Source organism: Actinia tenebrosa, unplaced genomic scaffold (assembly GCF_029948245.1).
Source record: "Actinia tenebrosa isolate PJP-AT-01 unplaced genomic scaffold, QUT_ActTen_1.0 PGA_scaffold12__29_contigs__length_12842862, whole genome shotgun sequence".
In the NCBI taxonomy this organism is placed as follows: domain Eukaryota; kingdom Metazoa; phylum Cnidaria; class Anthozoa; order Actiniaria; family Actiniidae; genus Actinia; species Actinia tenebrosa.
The window spans coordinates 10,880,520-10,907,094 of NW_028292572.1; the positions used below are offsets into that span (position 1 = coordinate 10,880,520).

At 37.5% G+C, this 26,575-nt stretch overlaps 3 protein-coding genes across 3 annotated transcripts; 1 reads left to right on the forward strand and 2 right to left on the reverse strand.

Moving 5' to 3' along the window:
- Positions 1–910: 910 nt before the first annotated feature.
- LOC116304580 (serine/threonine-protein kinase 10) lies at positions 911–17,555 on the forward strand. Its single transcript, XM_089028142.1, has 21 exons — positions 911–1,288; positions 3,754–3,918; positions 5,228–5,276; positions 5,947–6,005; positions 6,547–6,637; positions 6,967–7,097; positions 7,790–7,926; positions 8,509–8,590; positions 9,279–9,386; positions 9,601–10,638; positions 11,181–11,323; positions 11,704–11,827; positions 12,063–12,191; positions 12,613–12,675; positions 12,767–12,847; positions 13,224–13,353; positions 13,756–13,880; positions 14,593–14,778; positions 15,206–15,331; positions 15,772–15,885; positions 16,215–17,555. The coding sequence occupies exons 1-21, from the start codon at positions 1,145–1,147 to the stop codon at positions 16,434–16,436; spliced, it is 3,447 nt and encodes a 1,148-aa protein (XP_088884268.1). The 5' UTR covers positions 911–1,144; the 3' UTR covers positions 16,437–17,555.
- A 1,182-nt stretch (positions 17,556–18,737) lies between these two features.
- On the reverse strand, positions 18,738–20,963 carry LOC116304560 (trace amine-associated receptor 9-like). Its single transcript, XM_031714317.2, has one exon. It carries the CDS (start codon positions 20,228–20,230, stop codon positions 19,217–19,219), a length of 1,014 nt encoding a protein of 337 aa, XP_031570177.2. The 5' UTR covers positions 20,231–20,963; the 3' UTR covers positions 18,738–19,216.
- Positions 20,964–21,329: 366 nt separating this feature from the next.
- Positions 21,330–26,560, reverse strand: LOC116304581 (alpha-L-fucosidase). Its single transcript, XM_031714342.2, has 9 exons — positions 26,293–26,560; positions 25,327–25,683; positions 24,852–24,958; positions 24,248–24,378; positions 23,756–23,886; positions 23,254–23,351; positions 22,687–22,819; positions 22,246–22,410; positions 21,330–21,631 (listed from the first exon to the last, which is right to left on the reverse strand). Exons 2-9 carry the CDS (start codon positions 25,674–25,676, stop codon positions 21,388–21,390), a joined length of 1,359 nt encoding a protein of 452 aa, XP_031570202.2. The 5' UTR covers positions 25,677–25,683; positions 26,293–26,560; the 3' UTR covers positions 21,330–21,387.
- Positions 26,561–26,575: the final 15 nt, after the last annotated feature.

The following is a 26,575-nucleotide window of genomic DNA, read 5'->3' on the forward strand; positions in this document are numbered from 1 at the left end:
GTGTGATAACCTCAGTTCTCGACCAATCAGCGCGCGAGATTTTCAATATTCACCTGTGTATCTATACTAATATATTTTAATTATATGTGGATTACTTTCCCAACATCCTTTCATTGATATAAATTTTTTTGTCTAATAATTTTATGAATTTCTGGAAAACTATCAAAACAGTATCGAGAGGGCGACGCCTACACTAGTCTCCGAGGGCATACAACTGAAGAGTAGCTCTTAAAACGAGAAGCAAGGCACCCCTGTCCAATATAGCCCAGTCTCGACTTCAAATCATTGTTTCGGGGCAAGCGAATAAGGGAAAGATCTATTATTGATCTTTTATCAGCATATATAATCGCTTAATTTTAATCTGAGTGAAAATGAGTTGTTCAAAAATAACATAAACAGCATAAAAACAGCAACGCATGAATCGCGTAGTTTATTGGAATTTCAGGCAGTTTTATCTAAAAAAATTGAAATATTTAATGACGTCACTTCCGACAACAATTGACAGATGACGACACATGTCTTGCCAATGACTAGTAGATCTAGACACTTCACTTCGCATCTTCTCACGGAAATACTAGTAATACACGTACGAACACTCCAAACAGGCACGTAACGGAACAAAAAAATATCTAACATCTGGCATGAATTCATTTTCCACAATTTCATTCATTTTAATGTTTTGCTTTTACTTTTGATGTATTTTCCGTTTCGAATATTTCAAAAAGAGACATAATGAGAGTACTTGGTAAAAATGGATGGATTTTTCGTTAACGATATATTTTTTCAGTAAAATTTTATTGGGATACATGTATCCCGTGACGAAACGGTGATCACGAAAGTCACGAACGGAATAACGAAAGACTCGTAACGTTCTCGAATACGAGAGGGGTCTGAGCCTGTATGTGACGTCACTACACCAGGAATTTCAAGGCTCGAAGAAGAAACAGAGAGTTTGTTTGAGGAGTTGTTTCATTCGGTTTTACCAATGAAATCTCCTTTTAAACCATAGGTTTTCCACATATACTTTGTCTAGAGTCCCCAAGGACACTGAAGGTGTTTCCCTACGCCGTAATAGGCGGTTTTTGAGCCCTTAGTTTGTGTCGTTTGAGACGCTGTACTCGACGTATATGGTCGAAGCAAAAACATGTCGTTCTTTAAACAACTCTTTCCTTTTATGAAAGTAAAGAAGAAGAAAGAATTCTCTTATATAATCAAAGATGTGGATCCTCATTCAGTATGGGAAATCGTTGGAGAACTCGGAGATGGCAGTTTTGGTAAAGTTTACAAGGTAAATAGAATAGAAATCGCAATATTGCTAAGGTGTATTACTCAAGAGCATTTTCACATTTCGTAGCTCGAGTGTATACGATAAGGCTCGATTTTGTCTCATAATGGTTGAAGAACCAAAGCTTTTTAGTGTTGTGTACACTCCAGATTGGTGAGTTGTGGTTTTATTAAGCATATAATAAGTACACACTCAAATAATGTCAAGACATTCTCAACTTACGAATACGAGATTCATGATTCTCGTCTTTCCCAGAACATCAATCATCGTTCAAAAGATTGAACAGAAATCAAAATAAGTTGGACTCTTTTTCAAAAATCTATTCATCCCATTGAGCCCTCTTAAATGCCGTCAAGATAACACTTAATTCCTTCACCGGCCAATTGTAATTCAGCATACTATTTTCGATCTCCTAGTTCTAGCAGATGTCATCCTAGCTGATAATCTTTAGCTTCACTATTAGATCTGAATCGGCGTTTTACACCAACTATCATTACAAAATGTGTCATCATTCATCAGCCTGATTCGCAGGAATAAGTCTTTTGACTGAATGAATGACTCTTTATTACCAATCTACAACCCTTACGACACCCGGAGTTCATACCCTTGTACCCGACATATGTATGGAGCATTTGTTTTGACTCGAATTCTAACCGAGGTTTTTTCTCGACCCAGCAGGACAAGGTGGTGCTTGTAGTACTATTCAAATTTCCATTTCTACGTCTATCCTTCCTTACAGCTGAAAAAATATCAATTTATTAGAATATTTTTAAATATTTTCAGATATTATAGCCTTTGGTCACTTTCGTATCCTAACAGTAACATTAGATCGCCTTGTTAGTGCATTACTAGGTGTTAAAATAATTCCCCTATGACTTTAGGTGGATTAAAGAATCAATGACATAGCTCGGTACACTATCATTCAGAAGGCAAAATAAATTATTTCTAATTGGTTGATTAGAGAAGTCAACATTCTCTTTGCACAATATAAATATATATATATTCAAAGTTTGAAACTATACAGAAATTAATTATTGTATCAAGGATCAATTTCGCTAATGCAAATACAAAAATTAATGGCATTATTTTTCTCTGCTGCAACGAATCTTTAAGCCAGGATCACTTCATTTGATCACTGGCATTCAATTGCATTCATGTTTTGCTTGAAAAGTATTATCTGGTCTTACTCATCTTTAAATAACTACAACATAAACCTGAATTACAATCATTTTATTTGCTTCCTCATCCAGTAAAAAAGATCTCTCCAGAAGCTCAATCACCATACTAAACAATATTTTGTTTTCAATTTTCAATTATTAAAGAGTTGACTACTGATAATAAAGTGATGTATTTTAATACTGCCTTATAGAACTACTTAACCAAATAGATTCAGGTCGATATTATCAATGTTGTTAATTTCTCAAAGATATATGCATTTCATTCATCAGATCTTTATATAAACTGATATACATGTGTTTGGATCTTGACTTCAATAGTGCATAAATTAGGACAATGATGGATCTTATTTCCTCTAACTCTCTCTTTTTATAGAGACTTATTCCAGATAACTCTTTCCAGATAATAACATATATTCTAGATGAATATTTTCATAATCTTGTCTATAATGGTGTTTGAATTCTCTGATTCTGAAAGCAAATTTTTGTGGTTGCAATATCAAAACTTAAGGTTACTGATGCATAGGAATAAGCAATGCATATTAGAATGTATTTCAGGCTTAGCCACAAAAAAATTTTCAATGATAAATACAATAAAAAAAATTCCATGATGATTTGTCTTTAAGAACGATTGCAATAATTCACAAAGTTGTTGGCTATTTTTTTGTATTTTTAGATATCTTAATGTTAGGGGCTATTAAGCATGAAATATTCATGAAAAACTTACATGTAGATGGTTAACATGTATTTTAAAATTTAAACAAATAACAATACAATAACTTTGTTTCAAGACAGAAACCCAATAACCTTTTACAGTTTTTTTAATTTACGGCCCCCGATAACAACCTATACTTTTTTAGGTTTTCTATGGTACATTTTGTCAGTATTTTTTGTTATTGATTATACAGTTTTAAGGACTTATTGATAATATTATTATTATTCCTAAAACCTCGAACTCCTTACCAGAGGACTTGAAATTATCGGATAACATCAGCATATTTAAAACAAAGATGAAGACATATTTATTTAACTTGTTTATCAATAATATAGTCAGTGTTACTCTAGATGGCATTTACACTTCTTATGTAAATTCATGTTTTTCGCTATTTCCATTTTCTTTTTTAGTTATGTATTTATATTGGATTACATATATTTCATTAGTTTTATTTTCTTTTTCTGCTTTTATAATTTTCACTTTATATTGTAAAAAGCATTGAGTTTTAGAAATGTGTTTTTTAAGAAATAAAGTTATTATTATTGTTGTTGTTATTAACTAAGTTTATTGATTCCCAGGCCCAACATAAAACAGAAAACATACTTGCGGCAGCTAAGATTATTGACGTTAATGATGAAAATGAACTAGAAGATTTTATGGTGGAAATTGATATCTTAAGTGAAGTAAAACACAAGCATATAGTAGGACTTCATCACACATACTACTATGATAACAAGCTGTGGGTAAGTGATTATTGAATTCTAGATTGTGCACTGGTCTAAGCCTATGCCACATAGGTGCCAGAGCAGTTTGAATGTAGGGAATATAGAAGTTTTTTCCCCTAAAAAATCAATCTAAGATAGTTATTATTTAATTAATCCTATATGATTAATATTAATTGTTTGTTGAAAAGGAAATTGCCCTTTTTGATGCTTTCTTATTTCACCTAGTAACTTAACTGTATCTGCGTGGAAATATTTATCCGCATGGTTTTTGGTCATCTAATGAAAGTTTTCACTTTCAAAATGTTCATACATGAAAATAATAAGGAAAAGAGTATTTTCAGCCATACTTGCTTTGCTCCATTGTGCAGGGTCAGTATATCATGTGATGGTACGATTCAACTTCAAACACAAAACAATAGCTTTGATCTATGGAGTTTCCAAACCATTACGCACTATTAACTATGCAAAAAGTGAAGTTTAAGATATCAGGGTACCCCTAGTGACCATTGTGCATTCAACTCTTAATAGCACAAAACCTTTTAATCAAAACCTCAACAAAGTATACATTTTCTGAAAGCTGCATAAATGTAGAAACTATTACTTTTTTCCTTTTTGTAAAATACATTTATCCTTTTAAGTTAGAGTGAATTATTCAAATTTTCACTGTGGCATCTTCATGGAGTTTGATGACAGCCGGTAATGATCAGAAACCAATGCTTATTACCTTTCCAAGATTACAAGACATCACTTGTCAAAAGTGTGTCTCCGATTTTTGATTAGTTGCCCCGTTGCTTTTTTATACGCTCTTATGACGCTGATATAACAGCTGCATGTATCCAAGCCAAAATCCACGATAACTTTGAAAATAAGCAAAACATAAAAAATCGGAGACACACTTTTGAAGAACAACAGACTATCCAAGATGACTTCCTCAAAATTTCAGTTAAATCGGTCAAATTCCCTTTGACATCGGACTCAAAATATACGGGTAACTGAATGCAAAATCACTTCCGAGAAAAACGCAAAAATGTTTCTGACTGCTCAGCGGAAGCGCCTTTGTTGACACAAACCGTTTTTTTTTATTACTTGCTATTAGGAATCACTATGGAAATTTTTTTGGGGGAAAATCAAAGAATATTATATATTTTATCACAAAATGTAAAAATGTAAAAATTGATACTTTTGAGCAATTTTGGGGTACTCTGATACCTTAAATTTATACCCAAATAAGCTTGGCCAACTCTATGCGCTACCTTGTGTGCAAGACTATACAAAAATTTATTCAAGTAATTTAGAGTTAGTGTTTTAATTATTGTGTTTTCTGCAGATGATGCTAGAGTTTTGTGCAGGAGGAGCTCTTGATGACCTCATGTTAGGTAATTATGATAAGTACTGTTTAATTAATTTGCAGGAGGGTTTTATCAGGATTTAAAAACACCTGATAAAACACGATCTGCGAGTTTATTGAACGGCTTCAAAAACTGATGATGTATGTTCTCATATTGTACTGAATTTTTTACGAAATGAACCAAGTTTGATAGAGAAAATCCAAGTTAAAGTTTATGCAAATGAAGACGAATCTATATCAGATATAAAACCACCTTCATGGTCATGATTTCTATTGTGTTTCCTTCATGAAGTATTAATGAATTTTTGAATATTAGAATAAAAGATGATGTAGCAGTTGTACGCTGATGCCCCTCACCTTGGGTATTGCGCTCATTTATGTCTCATCACCGCAATATGCATATGTCCAGGTTTTCATACTTCTCTTTCGAGTTGGCCTTCGCTCAGCCTTAGCCTCAATCATGTGAAAATATACATAGTACAGAACATACCAGTTGATTAAAATTCCACAGATTTTGGTCAGAGGTCAAGGCTGAGCAAAAGAGAACTAACCCCTTGAAAGTATTTAAGATCAAGTCAAAGGTTGTTTCAGGGCTCACTAAAATGATTATATGAATTAGCTCCTAAAATATAATACGAGCATCCCCACATAATCTTGTTTTAAAATATTGCGTTTCAAATAATAATAATTTTTTTCAGAAATTGAAAGAGGGTTGACTGAGCCTGAAATTAAAGCCGTATGTTATCAACTTTTCGAGGTAAGGATATCAAACTAGTACATGTTTAGGTTATCATTTGAAGAGAAAAGCTCATTTATAGAAAGGCTGTGCCATGCATGACTGTGATACAGCTCAGTGTCCAAGCATAATTTTCTATTGACTGAGTAAATAAACGACCTTGTGTGCTGTGTTTGGTAAAGAGGATATATATATATATATATATATGTATATATCATGTGACCATTTCACAATCATGTGTAATCTACTTTATATAGAGGCTTTGCACCATCATGTGATGGCAGCCATGACCAGAGGCATGATCAAAAAGAGTCATTACCCCCTGTAAAACTGAATTCTTTCTCATGTAAATCAGATTAGACCTGTTACGGCTTCATGTTATGGCTGCTGTCACATGATGGTGCAAAACCTCTATTGGCAAGAACTGTATAATTTACATTGGAAGACTCCATTGTTCCTGCCCCAGCCTCCTGTCATAACTGTCATCAGCATATTTTCTGAAATAACTTTTTTTTCTTTCTTCCCCATAGCAAGTTTGATTCTTATTTCATTTTTGTTCAAGGGCTTAAATATTCTTCATAGCAATAAAATCATCCACAGAGATTTGAAAGCTGGGAACCTTTTACTTGCTAGCGATGGAAACATTAAGTTGGGTATGCTATAGTCTGCTCTCTTTGAACTATCATTTGAACTATCTTTTTCAAGTCGTAAACAGTTTCTAATTCCTTGATTTTGAAGAATAAAGGGTAGGGTTAAACATAGTGCACTTGCCTCTCTCCTCTGGGTTCTGGTGTTCAATTCCAGGACTCAACGTCACAATTGAGCTTGTTAGATGTCTCCCTTGATTTGCCGCTTTTTTTCTGGGTTCTCCAGGTTTCCTCCAATTCCATTTTGATGCATGAGTTAGCTGTGCCTTGCCCTAGATCAACTCAGAGGTTGATTGAGTAGGAACTGATTCTTCTGTGTGTCTGGTTGTTTTCAGCTGATTTTGGTGTATCGGCAAAGAACAAGAAAACACTGCAAAGAAGATCGACATTTATAGGCACACCTTATTGGATGGCTCCTGAGGTTGTTGTCACGGAGACCTGTAAAGATGACCCATATGATTATAAGGTATAAGGTTTTAATAGACCTCTGAACCTTTGGCATATTTCTCCCCCCCCCCCCCCCTCCCCCCGACATTTTAGACTATGTGTCATTTCCTAAAGCATCATTTCTTTGTTTGATGGTTGTGCATGAGAAGACACATGAATATGGATACAACTCAAACAAGCTAAGGCATCTTATTCTCAAGAGAATGACACATGGTCTGAATTGGGAAAACATTATGCCCAAGTTAAACAATTCTACTGTATTATTATGGCATATTATAAAATAACTGTTATGAATGTCGCGTTCTAATTGGTTTGGAGCGCGTGCTTTATGAGAGCACATTGCATGCGCACGCACTTTCCGTTGCGTCATTCCTATCTATTATTGTAATTTGTATTTTATAAAAGAAATAAAAAACTTGCTTGCTGTGCTGTGTTGAGTCATAAAGCACTTGGGGATTGGCAGAACACTCAAGAAGTGTCCAGAAGCACTCTGCTACGCGTCGTGCTTCTCCTAACACTTCTCTCATGTTATGCCAACCCCTGCATGCTTTATGACAGCACACAGCACGCGCGTTTTCTATTTCTTCAACAATGATTATAACAATAATGCTTGAAACATGTAAATTTGGTTTTAAGCTATGTCCAAGAATCTTCAAATTCTGATATCACTGTTAGAATACTTTAATAACATGTTTCTTGTGCACTTAACAGGCTGATATATGGTCGGCTGGTGTTACTATTATTGAGCTTGCTCAGATGGTCCCACCTTATCATGCTATGCATCCCATGAGAGTTCTATTCAAGATCCCAAAAGCTGATCCTCCAACCCTTGACAATAGCAACAAATGGTAAGCTAATATTGCGCGTTTAGTTGATATCTGCAATAATGTCCAGAAGGCATCTTAATAGACAGTTTTCTCAAGGTTGCGTGTGCATCCAAATTTAAGGAACCTAACGATACCAGGACAGGACCTTATAGTGAGAATTTAATCATATATTTCTATGAATCCATTATTCTCCTATTGAACTATAAAACTGGCTTCTTAATTTTACTTAGATGTGCTCGCAACCTTGAGAAAACGGTCTATTGACCTGTAAACTAAGGTCATCACAGGGTTGACTTCCATAAACAGTCTAAGAGAAGATGATTGAATATGCTTTAGAGGGGATTTTATTAAAAATACTGTAATATATTTTCATTGCATATTAATCAGGATCTGTAATCTGAATAAATCTCATCACCATAGTCTTTAGTGAAGGTTAAACAAGCTGCCCTCTCAAACATAACATTTTTATTGGAATCATTACCATTTAGTTGGTACAAATTTCACACAAGACTAGAAATGATGTCTATTGATAGCAGCCTGCAAGTGTAACAACAGTGTAACAACCTGATAGGTCGTCTAAGACATTTTATATCGTTTAATTAGGTCAAAAGATCTACAAGATTTCCTTGCGTGTTGTGTGGTAAAGAGCCCAGAAATGAGGTCCACTGCTGCAGAACTATTAAAGGTCAGCGAAAAAGAGATTAATAATAAATCTATTCAATCAAACCTCACCTTTCATGCAGCACTCTATAAATACCTGTTGATCATAGATGACAACTTTGGCACAGTAAAGTTCTCGGCCACATATTTTTTTAATATTTGATTACTCCTGATGATTTTGCTACACCTCTAAAACAAACATTTAAAATTACATTAGAGTTGCTTTCAGAATGATTGAAGGGGAATTAATCTTAAAATGCCCACTCCATGTCCATAAGCTTTCCGAACAATAAATCATATACTCCTATAGATTCCACTAAACCATATACCTTTTTTGAGATAAGGAACATGGTGCATCGTGGTCTAGCATCGGTACAAACATAATGCCTAATATGGTGTTGTTTGTACCCAATCTAGACCACAATGCATCCAGTTTATCAAACTCAGAAAAGGCCTATGGGAGCTCTGTATCTGTGGAGCTGTATTCATTAGAGAGGTTTACTTATTCAGTGGTGGTTTTGCTGGTATTCAGTAAATGATCCATACTCTACTACTGTAGTGAAGTGCCTGAGATCCCAGTCCCCTAGTTTTTACATCAATAAGGTGTAATATACTTCCATAAACTTCCCCATACCAGCCCTCGTACAGGGAGAGGTTTACTTCTTTCGTTCTATGGTTATCTGATATTTGACCCAATTTTTCATTCATTGCAGCATCCATTTTTGGTGAATGGTGTTGATGTCAAAACTCTTAAAGATCTCTACAACGAAGCCAAAGCTGAAGTTATTGAAGAAATTGAAGATCTTCCTGAAGACACAGAGGTAACTAAACTATCTTTAAACACTAGCAAATCCTCATATATTGATTTGTAATTCTACATATGTGCTAAAATTGCATGATGCGATGCCATCATGCTATGCCATCAGTGAAATATTTCCTTCTATATCCTTCCTTTTCCTTTTTCCTTTTTTTTATTTATTTATTTTCCTTATTTTTTAAATGATTTCATTCAGTGGCTCTTGTTTTTTCCAACAGGAGAAAGATAATGAACGACTAAAGAGTTCTGGCTCATTTGAGTATCTACTGAATGAAGAGAAGGATTCTGATAAAGAAAAGGAAAACGAGAAAGAAAAAGAGAACGAGGAAAAGAAAGAAAGTGAAGATGAAGTTTTCAAGAACAAAAAAGCAGAAGAAGAAAAAGAACCAAAGAAAGAAGAGGAAAAAGTCAAAGATGATGATAAGAAAGCCGAAGGCACAGAAGATGTTTCAAAAGAAGGTGAAAGCACAGAGGAAGTTTCAAAGCCAGAACAAGATGCTGAAGATATATCAAAGGACAAAAATAAACCTGAGGAAACTTCAAAGACAGAAGAGGAAAAAGCTGTAGATAATGAGGAAAAGAAAGAAATACCTGAAGTGAAAGAACCTGAGGAAAGCAAGAAAGAGAAAGAACCAGAAATAAGTGAAGAGAAAAAAGAAACAACAGAGAAGAAGGACGAGAAAGAAGAGGAGAAAGGCCCAGATGATAAGTACTCCTCACGATTAGATAACATTCTAGATGAAATGGAAACTGAAGAGAAGCCTAAAGAACCAGTAGAAGAAGAGAAGGAAGAGGAGAAAGACAAGGAAGCTGAACAAGAAAAGGAAGCTGAACCTGCGAAGGAACCAGAAGAAGCTTCCCAACCTGAAGAAGATGCAACAAAAACAAATGAAGGTGAAGAAGAAAAGAAAGAAGAGAAGGAAAATGTAGAGGAAAAGAAAGAGGAGCAGTTAAACAAAGACGGTATGAAGGAAATTCCAATATTGTTTGATGAAGGTGGAGATAAAGAAAATAAAGAAGATAATAAGACACAAGAGAAGGAAAACGAAAAAGAGCCAGAAACCACCCAAGGAGGTCAACTGAAGGAATTTGCTATATACACGGATGATGGTGATGTTCCAATAGAGAATAAAGATAACAAGAAAATTACTGATGAGTCAACAACTGATGGAAAGAAGTTAACCAATGGAGCCATTCTGGCTGCTGAGCTTAGCAAACAGACTGTACCGAAGAAGGAGGGAGACGCGGAGAAAACGGTAGGAATAGAAAGCTTTTTGTCTCTATGCCTTGCTTTTAATTCTACCCACATGCAGAATTTAAGTTCCTTTTCTTACTACCATTTCGTTTGGCTTTACTTTCCTTCCTCTTTCTTTATTGCTACTGCTACATTTCCCCCATGTTTTGCCAGCATTTGAATAGACTTTATTCTTAGTGTGACAATGTTTTCCCAATTCATCATGACGAACCTCCAGGGGATTCATTTTCTTTTGTTTTAACTTTTCGAAAAATTCATGAGTATCCCAAAGGATACGAAAGGAATAACGATGATATCCCTACGAGTTTCAAAACAATAGCTCTTCATTCCCCCAGAGGTTTGTCACGCTGAATTGGAAAAACATTGTCACGCCGCGAATAAGGTCTATTGAGGTTCTCTGGTGTTGGGTCATACGTGTATGTGTGACTTCTGAATTTCAGAGATCTCTTAGCCTGCATAGTGACACAGGCTACCTATCGCTCTACCCAACGTCTTGTCTTTGTTATGTTTTTAACTTTCATTTATACATGTGATATTCTCCAGGGAGAAAAACATTTCAAGACCCTCAAACGAACACGTAAATTTGCTACAGAAGATGGTAAAATAGTGACAGAGACAACATCAAGAGTGGTAGACGTTAGTGGCGAGGACTTTAAGAATGCACTAATCAAAGAGCAGCAACAACGGTACGTTACACGTCTCTTCCATTATTCTTCCTTCTCCTCCCTTTCCCATCCCTTTCCCATTTCTATTGTATTTCTCATTTACTTGCCTTGAAGCGTAGCCTCTATAATTGCCTGTCGCTTTGTTCATCTTCCAGTGGTTCCTTCAAACCTTCGAATTTTTTTGTAACCCTGAAACGATATCTGGGCTTATCTAAGTCAGAGCATGTACTAAAACACGGATTGAATTGAAATTTAGCGAGTTAAGTTTTGCGGAGGGATGAAACACTACTAGTACACCATTCATGATTCCTTTAGTCCCAAAGGGATCTTCCTACTTAATGCTTTGTTACTATGCATATTCCAATAAGCTTCAACTTGTTTTTCGTCTGATATCCCAACAGGAAGATGAACCTTCGTGATATGAAGGTCTTTCAACGTCAGGAACAGAAACAAGGTATGGAGCTGATGTCCAAAATACGAAGACAGTGGGAGGCTCAGGAGCAGCGCTTCGAACAAGAGATCCAGGTACGGCAACCACCCCCATTCTCCCCTAAAACCGAGTTCGATTAAAAGTTGTAAATTTTCCTATTTTGTTGGGCTACCTGTTGTTTTGGCGGCAATTTTCGTGCCAAAACGCGTGTGCTCACCCCTACCAATTGGCTTACTCTTGTCGCGCCACTTGCATCGTTGAATAAATTTTGGACTATAGTTGGTTGAAAACATACCATGTCATCACTAACTGTTATTATTCATACATTAGGACATCGAGAAAAAGTATGAAGGTGACTTAGATAACCTTAGTAGAAACCAGAAAAGAGAAATCGAGAAACTAGAGCTGACACAGAATGCAGACTTGAGGGCTTCGTCAAGGAAAATGAAACAAGATCAGGTATGAGAATATGTCGGAAATTAATTTTTCCGAATTTAATCCCTTCCGGGCTTTTGCCCGGAATAACCTCGTTCTCAAGCACTTTAACTTATTTATATTTCTATATCTTCAAGATCAGGTATCTATACCCGCAATCTTTTCTCTCTCTCTCTCTCTCTCTCTCTCTCTCTCTCTCTCTCTCTCTCTCTCTCTCTCTCTCTCTCTCTCTCTCTCTCTCGACTTTTTTTTTTGTGTAGTGAAAACGAAAACGAAATCGTTCAAGTCCTATTGCGTAAAATGAAGATGTATTCAAACGTCAAGGAACGCAGATCTGCGCTACACATAGTCTTATGTTACCAACATACTTCATCACAAGGTGTTACTTGGAGTTGAGTTCTCCTAGGCAACCGTATTTTATTGACGATGTGTTTATTTGATCCAGGAAAAAGAATTAAGAAAATTTAAAGAAAACCTAAAGGAAGAGGGCAAGAAGTCTAAGAAAGACGTAAGAACTTTCGTATAATTTGATGCTCAAAAATCGTAATTCTGATCAAGATGTTGACATTTTTTTCTTCTTGTAAAACTTGCCTGATTAGATTGAAAAGCTGCCACGACCGCAGCGCAAAGAAACGTGGAAGAAAAAGAAAGATGAACTAGATGTGTCGCATCGTCAAGCGGTTAGTAAATTATGTTGCCATGATAATATCATATTTCAAGGCTTTCAGCAAATGGGGATCTGAATGGTGAATAAATCATCTAACTACTGATTAATACAATATATCGTGTGACGGAAATAACATCTCCACCATCATAATCAACACCATCTTTATCATCACCTTCATCTCAAATATCGTCGTCGTCATCACCATCATGATCATCAGCCTTTATCGTGATGATGATGATGATTACTTTATTTCAAGAAGGATAAGACGTATTAACTTACAAATGGTACTTTTTCTAACATACGGCCCTTATCATCATCATTATCATCATCATCATCATCGCCCTCATCATTATCGTTAATGCTATTATTATGCTATCATTATATTACAGGAACACGAGTTCTTAGCGATGCAACAAACAGAGTTCGAGAAATTCTACAAACAAATGATCGACTTGCACAGACAAAAAATGTTTGAGATGGAAATGCATTTTCTGGAATCCAAACATGAAAGAAAAAGAGGTATGTATCACTGTGTTAAGATACACAAGACTCGAAATGGATGAAATAATGGGAAATGAATTAATGGGAATAGAAAAAAGAGGTGATTATATTTACAAAATGGTAGCTGAAGTAATAATAATTCGTTACTATGAGAAAAAAATGGAAGAAAAATAGAAAATGAGAACTGGATTAATGGGAATGGGAAAATAAGAAATTATAATAAATATATAGAAAAGTAGGAAAATGGATAGGTGAAGTAATGATAAATTAATAATTATTATTAATAATAATTATTATTATTAATATTATTATTATCATTATTATTATTATTTATTGTTATTGTTATTATTATTCATTTTTATTTATTATTTATTATTATTTTTATTTATTATTATTATTATTAATTGACAATCTATCTAGCCCACGAGTCTGAGAAATGGGAAATGGAATATCGTCATCTGAATGAACGACATCAGCTCGCCAAGACTCAGCTGAAGGAGACGTTCTTCCTTCAGAGAGCACAGATGTTAAGCAGACACCAGAAGGTTAGTCTTGGTGCAAGTAGTCATCTCATACATAACTTAGTAGAATACCTCATCAGTGAGGGACCCAGGGGGAGTTCTATGGATTCCATGGAACCCTCCTTTGTGAGATTTTGTGAAGGCAATCATGTTCTTTACGCTCAGTAGAATGACAGTGGAACAACCATTTTGTGAAGCCAATCTTACCAGCTTTTTCTGCATGGCAGCCATTTTGAAACCCCCTTTTTAAAATCTTGGCTCCGCCGTTGCTATGCCTGAGAAATTCATACTATAAGAAAATATCTCGCTCGCCAGCTATATTTATACCCACGAGAAAGAAAACAGTGTTGTGTCTTGTCATTATTGCTCTAGTATATATATGCCCTAGTACGCGGATCATCCAGGCAAACCGCCCAAACGGGAGAAAACTTTTTATTGTCGTAGTCCGCAACATGACAGCTGCTTGATCCTCGAAAGGCAGGCCCAAAGTATTAAAGATGGCAGGGTATTTTTTTCCAGTTTTCTAATTGGATGAGAACTGATTGCTCTGTGATTGGCTCCATGGGGTTGTCATGACCGTACCTCTAGTATGCGCATGCTCAGTGCCGTGTACTCTAAAATTCGCACGCTTTCATTCATTCCCAAGACCATGTTCTTTTTGGTCTCCGCTAAGGAACGACGCATGTTTTATACCGTTAATCACATGCTCAAGTACCATTTTTCTGTCATTTTCCAGGAAGTAGAACAACACCAACACTTAACTAAACTACAAGACGACGAAATGAAACGTCGACACGAAATCGAAAGGAAGAGGCTGCCGAAAATACAGCGTAATGAGATCAAGGTCAAGGCGCAGAACTACCGTAAAATACTACGAGATAAGAAGGTCTCTCTGGAACAAGAAAAGGATCTAATGAGAGAGGTACATATCACGAAGTAGTCACTGACATTTTTTTGGGGGGAGGGGTGAGTGGAAGTCGAGCATCATCACGAGAATACTCACTATTTCTTGGGAATCGAATAGCGATTATCATTTAAGAACTGAGAGGAAAATCTGAATGGTAGTAGCTTTAAAAAGGAAAAAGAAAAAAGAAAAAAAAAAAGGAAAAAAAAGTAGCTTTAAAAAAATGGTCGCATTTAGATTTTGAAATGAAGAGGGGAGAGGTGGGGCTTACTCCTGAAGCAGATGTTAAATTTTACTCGCTTAGCTGTTTAATGATTTCCTGAAAATGTTGAGATTAGAAGAGGAGAGGGAGTATACAGAACCCATTGAAGAGTATCTTTAGCTGTGTAGTGTCGTTCATAGAAGGAAATTTATAAAAGACGTTTATGGTGTCGTGTGTTTTAAGTTTGAAGAGGAAGAGCGCAAGAGAGCACGTTCTGAATGCGAAAAGATGGTTCTTCGACAAGAGTTAGAAGCTGAAGAATTAAGGAATTCATCCGAAGCTGCTCTTAAAGAACTGCAGCAATTACAGGTACGTTAGTGGAGAACGAGAGAGCAGTTATACCCAGCATGGCCCAGCATGCATAGCGTCGCATTCGAGCGATTTAGTACGAGCACCTAAAATGTACTGTTTTCAGCAAACACGACGGTCGTTTGCGAAAGAATCAAATGAAGGGGTGCTTTATGTTTGTTTTATTATATTATTTTTCGTGACTCGGAAGTCTTCGTAAAATATAGCGTACAGACACCCTGGCAGTGACCACCCTCGGTGTCTGGTCTGATAATGATTTCATAATGGTTGAGTGTAGGAGGGGTATGGGGACTTTAAAGGGGTTGAAGATGTTGGAGATGGGTGCAATGATACCCCGTAGCGTACGTTCCTCGAGTACTATTGTGCGGCAGCACCCTGCTAGCCGAAAACAAAATCTCAAAAACATATACACTTGACTTAGTTTGATATGTAATCTATAGAATGAGAAGAGACACATGTTGATGGAGAGCGAGACCCTCAAGTTAAAGGAACGAGATGACAAGCATAATGCACAGATGATGGCATGGAAGGCTGAACTTGGACCAAGAAAGAAGGTAGGTCTTGATTCAGTGTACACGGGCTGTTAATAACGTCTATGTATATTCAGATCTTCGTTGTTTGCTCTTGGTTGGCTCGAGATGGAATGCATGGTTTTCATTCTACGTTATGATTGGCTACCTTGGTAGAGTATATGAGCAATATCTTTGTGTGTAATTCGAGAGACAAGGCGCTCGCGCAAGGAGAACTTATAGCTGCGTGGCGTACCTGGTTCTCTTCGCTCCAGCGATTGAAACAACTACGTCTTTTGAACTCTATTGACGCACAACCCACTCCTAAAGCCTAGTATGACAAGATCAATATATGCCGGCATTTTACTTCGCAGGGTCTAGAGGAAGAGTTTGCGCGTGAGAAAAGAGAACAGCAGTTGTTTTACGCACGTGGAGGAGAAGCAGAGCATCAACCGAATGATTTGCGCGTACCTTCAGACATGGAATCCATGGACGGATCAGGGGGAAGCCAGACAGGCAGCCAAGCAGGTAGCCAGACGGGTAGTCAAAAAACTCCTGATGACACTAGTTCGTCTACTGGTTCGTTGGAAGTATAGATAATTCATTCTAAACCTTTCTTGCTAAAAACATTAGAATATTTGATGAAAGTAAATAAAAGCACGGCAATATCGTGTAAGATATCCAAACCACGTTCGCCAATGGGATTATCAAGTTACAACAATATTGTAATTAATTGTCAGCGAAAGCTATTTTGAAATACTAGGAAAACCAAGACATCGTGATATAATAGATACGACATGTTGCGCAACCCTACGACATGTCGTGCTCGATTTGTCGTATAGACTTGTTCGTACGTACGATGAAAAAGATGTGTGACGGTACGATGAAGTTGACACAACACGATTTACGTCGCGCAGGACTCGGCGTCGATTGTAGAGTACAACTAAGTGTCATTTCTTGAAAACGGTCCAAAACATCAAAAGATCCTTAGTTTCTTATATGTGATATCGATGTTTGGACACACGATATAATGCTATCCGTGACATTACGAATACTAGTATTACTAGTTTTCTTGGACTGCCACATCACAGTTACTTATCTACCATTTCTTGCAACAACCCAAAATTATTAACGTTACAGTGGTTTGATCAGCAACGAGCCCGCGTTGCTCGGCGGTCAGCGGTGTTGAGAAGAAGACCGCAGACCACCAAGTAACACGGGCTAATCAGGCTAGTCTCCTACGGACGTTTTCAGCTGCGGACAAACGGAACGATAAGTTCATTGGTGGCCTTCATAACGCGCACATTTGCTACGTGTGTACGAACTTTAGATAAACTTTTTTCTCAGCAAATAAAACAAAGTAGTAGGTACTTAGGGCTCAGGTGAAACGTCAAACCTCACATGAGCCGAACCTAATTTAAAACGGTAGATAACAAGGCGGTCTGCTTTGATGTCATTAGGTTCGGCTCATTTGAAGTCACTTTACAGGCAGTAAATTGAATATCATGATATTTTTCAAATGGATTAAATTTCGCGATGAAAGTCAGAATAAGATGAAATATATTGACATGAGCACCTCATGTTTTGATGAGGAATGATTATATTCTCTGGTTTAGGCAGAACGTACAACCTTCACTCTTCTTCCAACATTTACAAACATTTCTAACTTGAAAAATAATTTGAATTGAAAATGCATAATAAAAGGAATTCGTTAAGCTGTTTGTGTTTCGTCTTAAAAACTCCTTGGGGTCCATGGGTGGGGTTGCCACGTAAAGTGGGGAAAAGATGAGCAACTCTTTCTTTGAATGATCATCAGAACACATTCTCGTCATAGGAGCCCCATGGGGTCCAGGGGTGGGGTTGTTTGGATGCCAGGGAGAGGATTGGCAACTCCTTTGGATGATCATCAAAAGACAGGTAATAAGGTGCTATTGCTATAATGTCTCGTCGTAGGAACCCCATGGGATCCAGGGGTAGGGTTGCTTGGATACAAGAGCGGATATGGAGAACTCCTTTCCTACATGATCAGCAGAGAGGACCTGGGTACAAGTGTACAGCGTTCACCATAGCAGGGTCAGTCTGTTGGGTGGATGCTAGACGAATTCATACCTTAGTTGTACTGTCCTTCGTTTTTTAAAAACGTCTTGAACATCAAGCTGCTTTTTGCGCGTTATCCACGACAATTCATGTGCTAGGTGTAGAGAACTCCTGTTTTGTCTCTTAGATTTCGTTTTTAATGTTTTTGCTACCACGTGCTAACTCTCCTAAGAAAAGTTTTAACTTAATAAGGTATATTAAGATATACCTATTCACGATCAATGTGTGCATTTTGATTTTTGTTTTCTTTGTCTTTCTTTTTGTTATAGATTACTTTCACCAACCCTAAGAAAATATTACTTTGCCATTCGAAATGAGAGTGTGGGTTTTGTTTTGCTCCCCTTGTTTTTCGTTTCCTCTTTACTAATTATCTTAGCTATTCTTGCCAAAAAAACTAATTAAAATACCACCTGTACTGGATGTTTGCAAAGCTCCTTTTGTATATGTTTTTTGTTGTTGTTTTTTGTTTCGTTAATTTTTGCGTAAACTTAACTATGTGGTTATAACATATTTCCTTTTTTCGCCAACTATTTTCAATCAATTTTGCATAGAACACTAATGTTTTGTGTAAAGGTTTAGACCTTCCTATGTGACACCTTCTAGCTAGAAGATTTTGCTGATGAGAGCTTTAATTCATATGCCTTGAAAACAACATATACGTCCACAAAGCCGTTGTAAGCTGCGATATATCCTATTATTAAGCCAAACAGTTCCTATCATTATCTGTGCTGTTGACACTAATATAATTTCATTAAAATCCAGTCTAATTTCATGTCCAAAAAATACTTCAGTTGGACATATTTTATTTCATTCAGTTCAAGTGTTATTCTCGTTTTCATGCGTTATTCTTGTCGCTTGCGTTCACACACCAAAATATAATAATATTAAAGAATAATAAATTGGCATTCATATAGCGCCATTTTCGGGAGCTCATAAATGGCGCTAAATCTTGAAATCTAGAAACGTTAGCTTATACTAGTACGACATCAAGCAGTTTGTTTGCTTGTTTGTTTGTTTTCTTGTTGATTAGTTTACTTGTTTGTTTGACTGTCTGTTTATTTTGTTCAAGACTTTAGTTTATTTGGCTTTTAAGATGTCTCGCTCTTGCAAGAAAAAGATGCTAGGATTACCAACTTCATTGAACCCTGAAACAACCTCTCGAGGCCTAATAGGATGATGTAGTCATAACACGGCTAACAAGCAGATCAGTCGAATCGGAGTCTCGCATTAGAACTTTATAGCCGAAACACCAACAGTATTCTACAAACTAAACGACTTTTTAACTGCCCTCAGGACTTGCGCGAAACACTTTCTTGATAATCCTCACTACAGCACTTCTAATGTCTCTGAAACGCCAGCAATAAAGCAAAGGATTTAAAGAAGAATTCAAAAACACGAGAGGTATGGTTATGTTGATAGTTCCTATAATAGAATCAAAATCGTAGTCCTCTTTACTAATCTTGATCAACATCGTTATACCATGTGGGACGAAGCATAGGAGGTACAGTATCATAACGTATGCCATCGATGAAACAGACTTTTTATACCTTTTGATGCTAGTTGCATCTCGGGTGCTTTCCATTTGTATGGTGGTGCTTTTAGTCGCGTCAGCGATTTGTTTTTTGTGTTTTCTCAGGATCAGAGCTATTTTTACGTTGCAGAATATCACAAGGAATAACACTAAAAAGAAGCTGGCGACAGTGACTATTGTGATATAATTTAGATGACGTTTCTGAGCTGCAAAAAGCCAAACGGTAAGGCTTAGAGCAAAAATCCAAATACCAATGACTACCTTGATAACTCTCTCGTTGGTGACAACTTCAGCATATCTGAGGTGTAGAACTATAGCAAGGTATTTTTCTACCGAGACTACACCAAGTAAAGTGCCGGAGACTAAAGATAACATCAGTCCAAAACCATCTGCAATGAGTCCAAAGGCACAGTACACTTCGAAGTAGTACTTCTTGTCTTCCAAAGATTCTGCTGATGAGAGTTTTAATTCATATGCCTTGAAAACAACAAACGATGGAAGAGCGAAGAGACCAACACAAAAATCAACAACAGCGAGACTGAAGAGAACACAGTACGATGGATTGCGTAGAGATCGGGTCTTGTTGATGGCAAGAAGAACCAGAGAGTTACCCGTTACAGATAACACACTGAGGACGCTATTCATGACACATGAAGTAATGAGAGTGAAGTAGACCTGAGGTGCGTCAGTGAAGGAATTTCGTACGTGGAAACATTTGGGATAAGTAACAGCGTCCGAGTCATTAAGATTTGAAGAGTTCATCTTTGACGAGACTACCACTATCTTCTGATAAAAGGTATAAAGGCTTTCCTCGAGTTCAGCAGAGTACAGGCACACAGCAACCTTTCGGTTAAGGCTCAGCTCAAGGTCACAACGACCTTTAGCGAGCTTCAAACGAATAAGCAAATCCCTTCAAGCTTGAAATGATTTGTTCGGATCACGCAGGAGTCCTTACAAACCTAACATTGATATGCACTGTATTCTGTAGACTTCGAGGTGTGGTCATTCAGGTCAAGCAAAAGTCAGTCCTTGTTTCTTCCTGAACAAGGAAATTAAAGAGTGAACGTTTCAAACTAAACAGGTGTTCCAATTGATGATTAGTTCAGTTAATTGGAAGATAATCCTGATCCTTGATTCCTAGATTTTTCCAAGCTAAATTCGTCGATCCGAAGTTTTCTTTGAAGACTACAGAATAAGGAACTCGTCGCCTCCTAAGCCGCCAAGGCCATGCAATAGCAAAGAACGACGCACTCTAGCCTGACTGTTTCAAACTGCACTGAATCGAGCAAGGTGTTAGAGAGCAGGTGTTGTGGGGTTAATAAAAATCGTAATACGATATTTAATCGAAAGATTGTTTACCAGAAAATTGATAAGAGCTGTTTAGGGCGCAGAACTATTAATACAATGAAATAGAAAGAGTGTATGTCAATGAGGTAAACATCTTTTGAAATCGAATTCAAATTAGCAAAAAGTTTTCGAGTCATCAGAATTGGAGTTGAAAGCTTTCGCATATGTAACTTCAAAAAATAATCTTGGTTTTTGTCTATTAATTTCTAATTTTGTTTTTTCATTTTTTTTAAATTTCGAGAATTTGGTAATTTTTAAACAGTCAGAAAAAAAAAAAAACCAGAATATCAATTTATCAGCTACACCTAACGATAACAATTTGCAAAAGTAATTAATATTTTAAAGTCAACAGTGAGAAAGTTTTCTTGCTTCAAGAACGCGGTGACCGATAGACCAACTAATGACAGATCTATACCATAAATATTCATGTTTCATTTTCTCGGCTGAAAAACATCTTGATTCAAAGGTTGCACAATCTAGTTAAAATTTTAAATAAATTGATCATGGTATATCATTTATGGATGCATAACGGTCTTTATTCTCAGTTGTATATCAAGACTTCAGGGTTTTAATTATGAGATATTGATGATCTTGAACACCCAAGCCCACTTGGATGGCAGTGTATCTATAGGTATTGGAGGAACATCAATAACGATACCTTTAGGGCTCGTAGCCTTCCAGCCAAAGGTGCCTGAAAAACCCAACATTGTGACTTCGGTCTTTGAAGACGCGATGGGCTCTCGAAGAACTACTTTATTAGACTTGCTTGGCCATTTCAATACAATGGCATAAAGAGCGCCAGGTTTCTTTGTGTACCTTGAGTTAGTTAAACAAAGAAACGCAGTCAGTATAAACTAAATGATTAAAATTAAAGCACGCAATATTGTAAACAGTGATAGCCAGGACACGACTAACCTCAAAGTGAGGTAGGTGATTTTCTCATGAACAGGTTTCGCGACAGCCATCATGCCATGTTGTACATGGAGCGAAACAAAGGCAAAATTTTCTCCTTAGGAAATGAAATCTCCTCTCAGATGGTACTGTTTCTGCCCTATAACACGCATGGCTGTCGCGAAACCTCTCTTTTCGAGACCGAGAAGAACAAGTAGACTTTAGGGGGGGGGGAAGGACTTGGAAAAGAAAAATAGAATAGAATAAATGCAACTCTAAACATCTGCAAAAAGCGAACGCGCTTTTACAGCTCCAGGAGCATGCGCAAAGAAGCTCTGGGGTTAAGAATGACGCCTTGTTCAACTGCCCGTTAATTGTGTTTGGCTTTATACTTTGGCAACCGGCCGGTAAATAGAGGTTGGTCGCTTAATAGAGGTATAAATTACCGCAAAACCCTCTTTTGAATTTTTCATCTGGCCGGTAATTAGGGGTTGACTGGTATATAGAGGTCAATATAGAGGTAGATGTTTCGTACATACCAGATGTCATTGGTGTCATTCTGTACTCTCCATGGTCGTGTTCCATAGATGGCTTCGCCATTCACATCAAGCCAGGTACCTATCTGGACCAATCGTTCCTGGAATACAGGTACAATGCGGCCATCGGCACTTGGTCCAACGTTGAGAAGCATATTGCCACCACAACTATTTAAATGTACGAGTGTTAAAAATCGCAGCAAACGGCAAGGTCACGGTGAAATAGTTAAGAGCAGAGGAGGCTTGGTAGCGATCACGTGGTTCAAAGGATTGCGGGTCTGAATGGGGGAAACAAGAGGGAGGAGCTTTTTATTCTCGTCCGGAGAACCCTCGAATCAAGAGAAATTTAACAAACTGTTCTCACATGCAACGCGTTTGTGAGTAGAGTACGTTATACAACATCCATTTCTGGCGCGCATGGCCCCGCTGATATGGAGAACATACCTGACCGTGGAAGCCAATTGATATATCAGTTCCTCTATCGACATGTAGGAAAATATATCAGCATCACGCCTAAGCCCCCAGGACATCTTGTCAACTGTCATGGCATTCTCCCACTTGTGTTTGAGTAGAACACCTACATACAGGTACCCAAGGTATAACATTGATTAGTGAACAACTCTTGCATAGGGGTACATTCCGACGGTGTATGTTTAATAACTCTTTATACCGATCTCGCTTCCTGATTGGTTGGGGGCGCGTGCTTTATGAGAGCACAAATGCGCACTTTCTCTATTTGTCCTACGGGTAATTAAATGTGTACTTATTAAAAAAAGTGAAAAAATAGAGAACACGCGCATACTTTGCGCAATCATAAGGCTATGCGTCCTACTCTCCCTAACACGTTTCTCGTGTTCTGCTACTCTCCTCGTGCTTTATAACTCCACACAGAACGCGCGCACGTTTTTTCAATATATCACTATCGAAATATAATAAAAATATATAATGTACGGTAAGAAAGCAAATTGACCAAGATATATACCATGGTAAAACGACACTTGGATTATATACCTGGATTATATCGATCACTACAGGTCCATACGCCACCATGTTTGCACCATACTCCTGAACCCCATCGATCATTGACAACAACTGTATCTTTGACAGGGCTATAAATCATTCATTAAACATTAGATCTCATCAAAGATTATTGCTCGAACTACAGTAATACCTGTGTTAGGCGGACATCTTCGGGACCTTACCTGGTGTCCGTTGAATAGAGGTTGTTTTTACAGTAAATACAGTGGTACCTCTATTAAGCGCATAACCTTTATTAAACCAACCGCTGCACGGTTCCCGAAGGTGTCCGCTATATACAGGTACAATTGTATATGGGAGGAACATTTTGGGATCGGTGCAGCTGTGTCCACTCAATAGAGGTATCACTTTATCAAATGAGGATATAAACTAACTCGGCCGCCATGATACTTAATCAACATGCGGTTATATTAATGTCATATGCGCTCAACTATGCAATATTAGGAACTATGAAATTATGATTAACTTGGCCCACCTTTCATTATACAACCAAGCTAAGAATTCCAAACTCTTCCAGTACTCGGGTGGACCAACATCCCCATCAGAGAAAATGTACTCAGGTCTGTATTTTGTGACAATATCGTGTAACTGAGGTTGGGAGATTTCCTGCAATCAGTATCCAAATAACTGGTTCAATGCCAGAGTTCAAATGCACTGTTCTCATTTGTCGTCAGACATTTCATTATTTTCATACCAAAATGTCTTAGGGATATAATCACTCTTGCTTGACGCCCTAAACGGTCCATGAATCATGACAGAGCAAAATGTCTAGCGAAGAATAAAATTTGAAGTGGAAGAAAGGCGCAACTGAATGTAAAGGTCTTACGGTTCGATTCCGAACGCCGCATTGCTATATATTATCACAACCGTCTTTTGAATACACAGCGCCGTACTGTATTTTGATTGGCTGCATTCTGATTGGCAGTAATTTCAATGGTATTGGATAAATAGTGTGTTAAGTACGAACCTCTACGTATGTATTCGTCTTGTATCCAGAGGACTTGTCCTTCAAGAACAATGGATTGTACCACTCAAATTGAGAAAAATAAAGTCCAAATTTGACGTCCGTGTTGGCTCGAATACTGTCTGCCAATTCACCTGGAAATAAATAGCGTTGAAGTCGTAAAATGCGTAATTTGGGAAATCTGTTAGTAACGATCGTTGCGTCATTGTTGCGCATGCGTGCTGAAGGTTATTTCACAGTGGAGGTCAATCCCTTGTGTCAGATGTCTTTCTCTACCAGTGATGTTGGTGAACGATATGATATACAAGGCTTCAAGGGCAAACAACTACCTCTTTCTTCTCAATTATCCATGTATACCTCTATTGGAATCTTTGCAATTCCACTGGTAAAATATTTCACGCACAACCGGAACAACCCTTGAATCAAGGGTTTTTCTATGGGTCCTCCGATTTCTAGCCTAGAGGTTGTTTCAGGGTTCGATCTGTGAGTTAGCCATGCCCTGACTTAGATCAGCCCAGAGGTTGTTTCAGGGTTCGATCTGTGAGTTACTGACTTAGATCAGCCCAGAGGTTGTTTCAGGGTTTTTTAAACACTAAATCAGACGCACCCACAAGATCCCTGTGGGGTCCATTATTCACCGAGTTCCAGTTCCATGACACGTTTGATCTCCAGTTGGTCCAACCTTCGTGGTGTTTACTCGTAAGAAGAAAGTACCTGAAATTATAGGGAAAATAAATGTATAGTAAAGTAACGAAAGAAACAGAAGTGAAAAGAGCTTACAATTACAGGGTTCGCCTTAACGCAGAAATCGTAAATGTTTATTCAAAGAACCTAAAATGCATTTTCACACAATTTGGATTTATTTAAAGACTGCATTGTTGTCAAGGACTTCCTAAATTTTGCTTGGCACCCAAGTTCTCATGATCTGTCACGCAACAAGGCAAGGGAAACGTTGCGTGACAGACCATGAGAACTTCTGCGTAGGACGTTAAGATATAGATCAGGCCCTGCACTAATCAGAAACGCGTAATAAATAATGTATCTATATAGATAACTAATGAGTTTTACTCCATTCTACTCACTTCGCTCCTGACTTTTCAACAAGTGCTGCAAAGACATCAGGATCAAAAAGCTCTGCTTTAAACATCGGTGCAAAGTCTGCATACTGAAAGCTAGGGCCATACGTCTTAGTCATGAATTCCTGGTACTGTGGAGAGCCACTTTTCCAGTAATTCCAGAACCACTCTGCAGCCACACCAAAGCTTGGCACGGAGTATAGTCCCCAATGCATTATTATACCAAACTTGGCATCGTCATACCATGATGGGAGGGGCCTGGAGTCAAGGGACTCCCAGGTAGGTATGTATTGGCAATGAGTTGAGGCAACTAAGGATATTAGGACCACGATGACACAGAACGATGATGATGGCATGGTCTTCCTGTAAATCAAACAATAATATGTCAACATATAGGAATACTGAGACTTTTTGCTTCACAGTCAACAGACTTCCCTTTATTACGATTTCAGCGAACGTTGATTTTTTTGTAGTCTTCACGTTTCTGTGGCTTCAACGACTTTTAGGCGTCGCCGGTCCAGTTTGACTTCCGTCAATCAAAAATGACTAACTCAGGTCAGTCAGTGTAAACATGAGTTTGAATCCGCGTCCTCATTTTTCTGGGTCTAAGCAAATGCCCTTTTAGTTATTGCTGTGCCAAGCTGCCTGCTTCTTACATAACAGCTGCCTAGTCGACACATTCCCCTGCCCCTCCCCCTAGGTTTGAGTTAACTAGATTCTCTGCAATCATACTAAGAAATCCAAGCATAAAACTTAACCCAGCGCTCAGTTTCTAAATTTGACTCTTGCATTGACTGAAAGAAAAAATTTCGGATTTTCAGAACCACGGTACTGGAACCACATTTCCGTGTAGTCTTCAATTTGAAGCTCAAACCGTTGACCCGAGCCAAACTTAACCAAATTCTCGACGGTTCAATTCGTTATCGACAAAAACCACACATTTATACTATGGTTCAATATAGTTTAGCATACCTTGTATATACACCTTACTTCAGAATTTAATTGTAACGCCAAACGTACTTGTATGGTATTTGAAAGCTCTCTTGGTGATCTTTTGCAATGCCTGGCAGCAGGGCTCACATTTGTTTCATGTGATCTGCAGTCATGTCATATGAATCATGTCACGCAACGTCTAACATATGTCACGCCAACTTCAGATATCCGATAAGGGGAACAGAAAGAATGAAAAAATGATAGAGCATATGGCCTAATAAACCAGGAAACTTACGAATTATTTACGAAAATCAAGAAAGCT

What these genes read in the sequence shown, in the direction of transcription:
- LOC116304580 (XM_089028142.1), top strand. Translation starts at nt 1,145, where the DNA reads ATGTCGTTCTTTAAACAACTCTTTCCTTTTATGAAAGTAAAGAAGAAG. An exon ending in TATGTTATCAACTTTTCGAG is followed by an intron (nt 6,006 to 6,546) that starts GTAAGGATATCA and finishes TTTTTGTTCAAG; the next exon opens with GGCTTAAATATTCTTCATAG. An exon ending in GCAAGAAGTCTAAGAAAGAC is followed by an intron (nt 12,676 to 12,766) that starts GTAAGAACTTTC and finishes TTGCCTGATTAG; the next exon opens with ATTGAAAAGCTGCCACGACC.
- LOC116304560 (XM_031714317.2), bottom strand. Translation starts at nt 20,230, where the DNA reads ATGAACTCTTCAAATCTTAATGACTCGGACGCTGTTACTTATCCCAAA.
- LOC116304581 (XM_031714342.2), bottom strand. Translation starts at nt 25,676, where the DNA reads ATGCCATCATCATCGTTCTGTGTCATCGTGGTCCTAATATCCTTAGTT. An exon ending in GCTTGGTTGTATAATGAAAG is followed by an intron (nt 23,352 to 23,755) that starts GTGGGCCAAGTT and finishes AATGATTTATAG; the next exon opens with CCCTGTCAAAGATACAGTTG. An exon ending in AATGACACCAATGACATCTG is followed by an intron (nt 21,632 to 22,245) that starts GTATGTACGAAA and finishes AACTAACTCAAG; the next exon opens with GTACACAAAGAAACCTGGCG.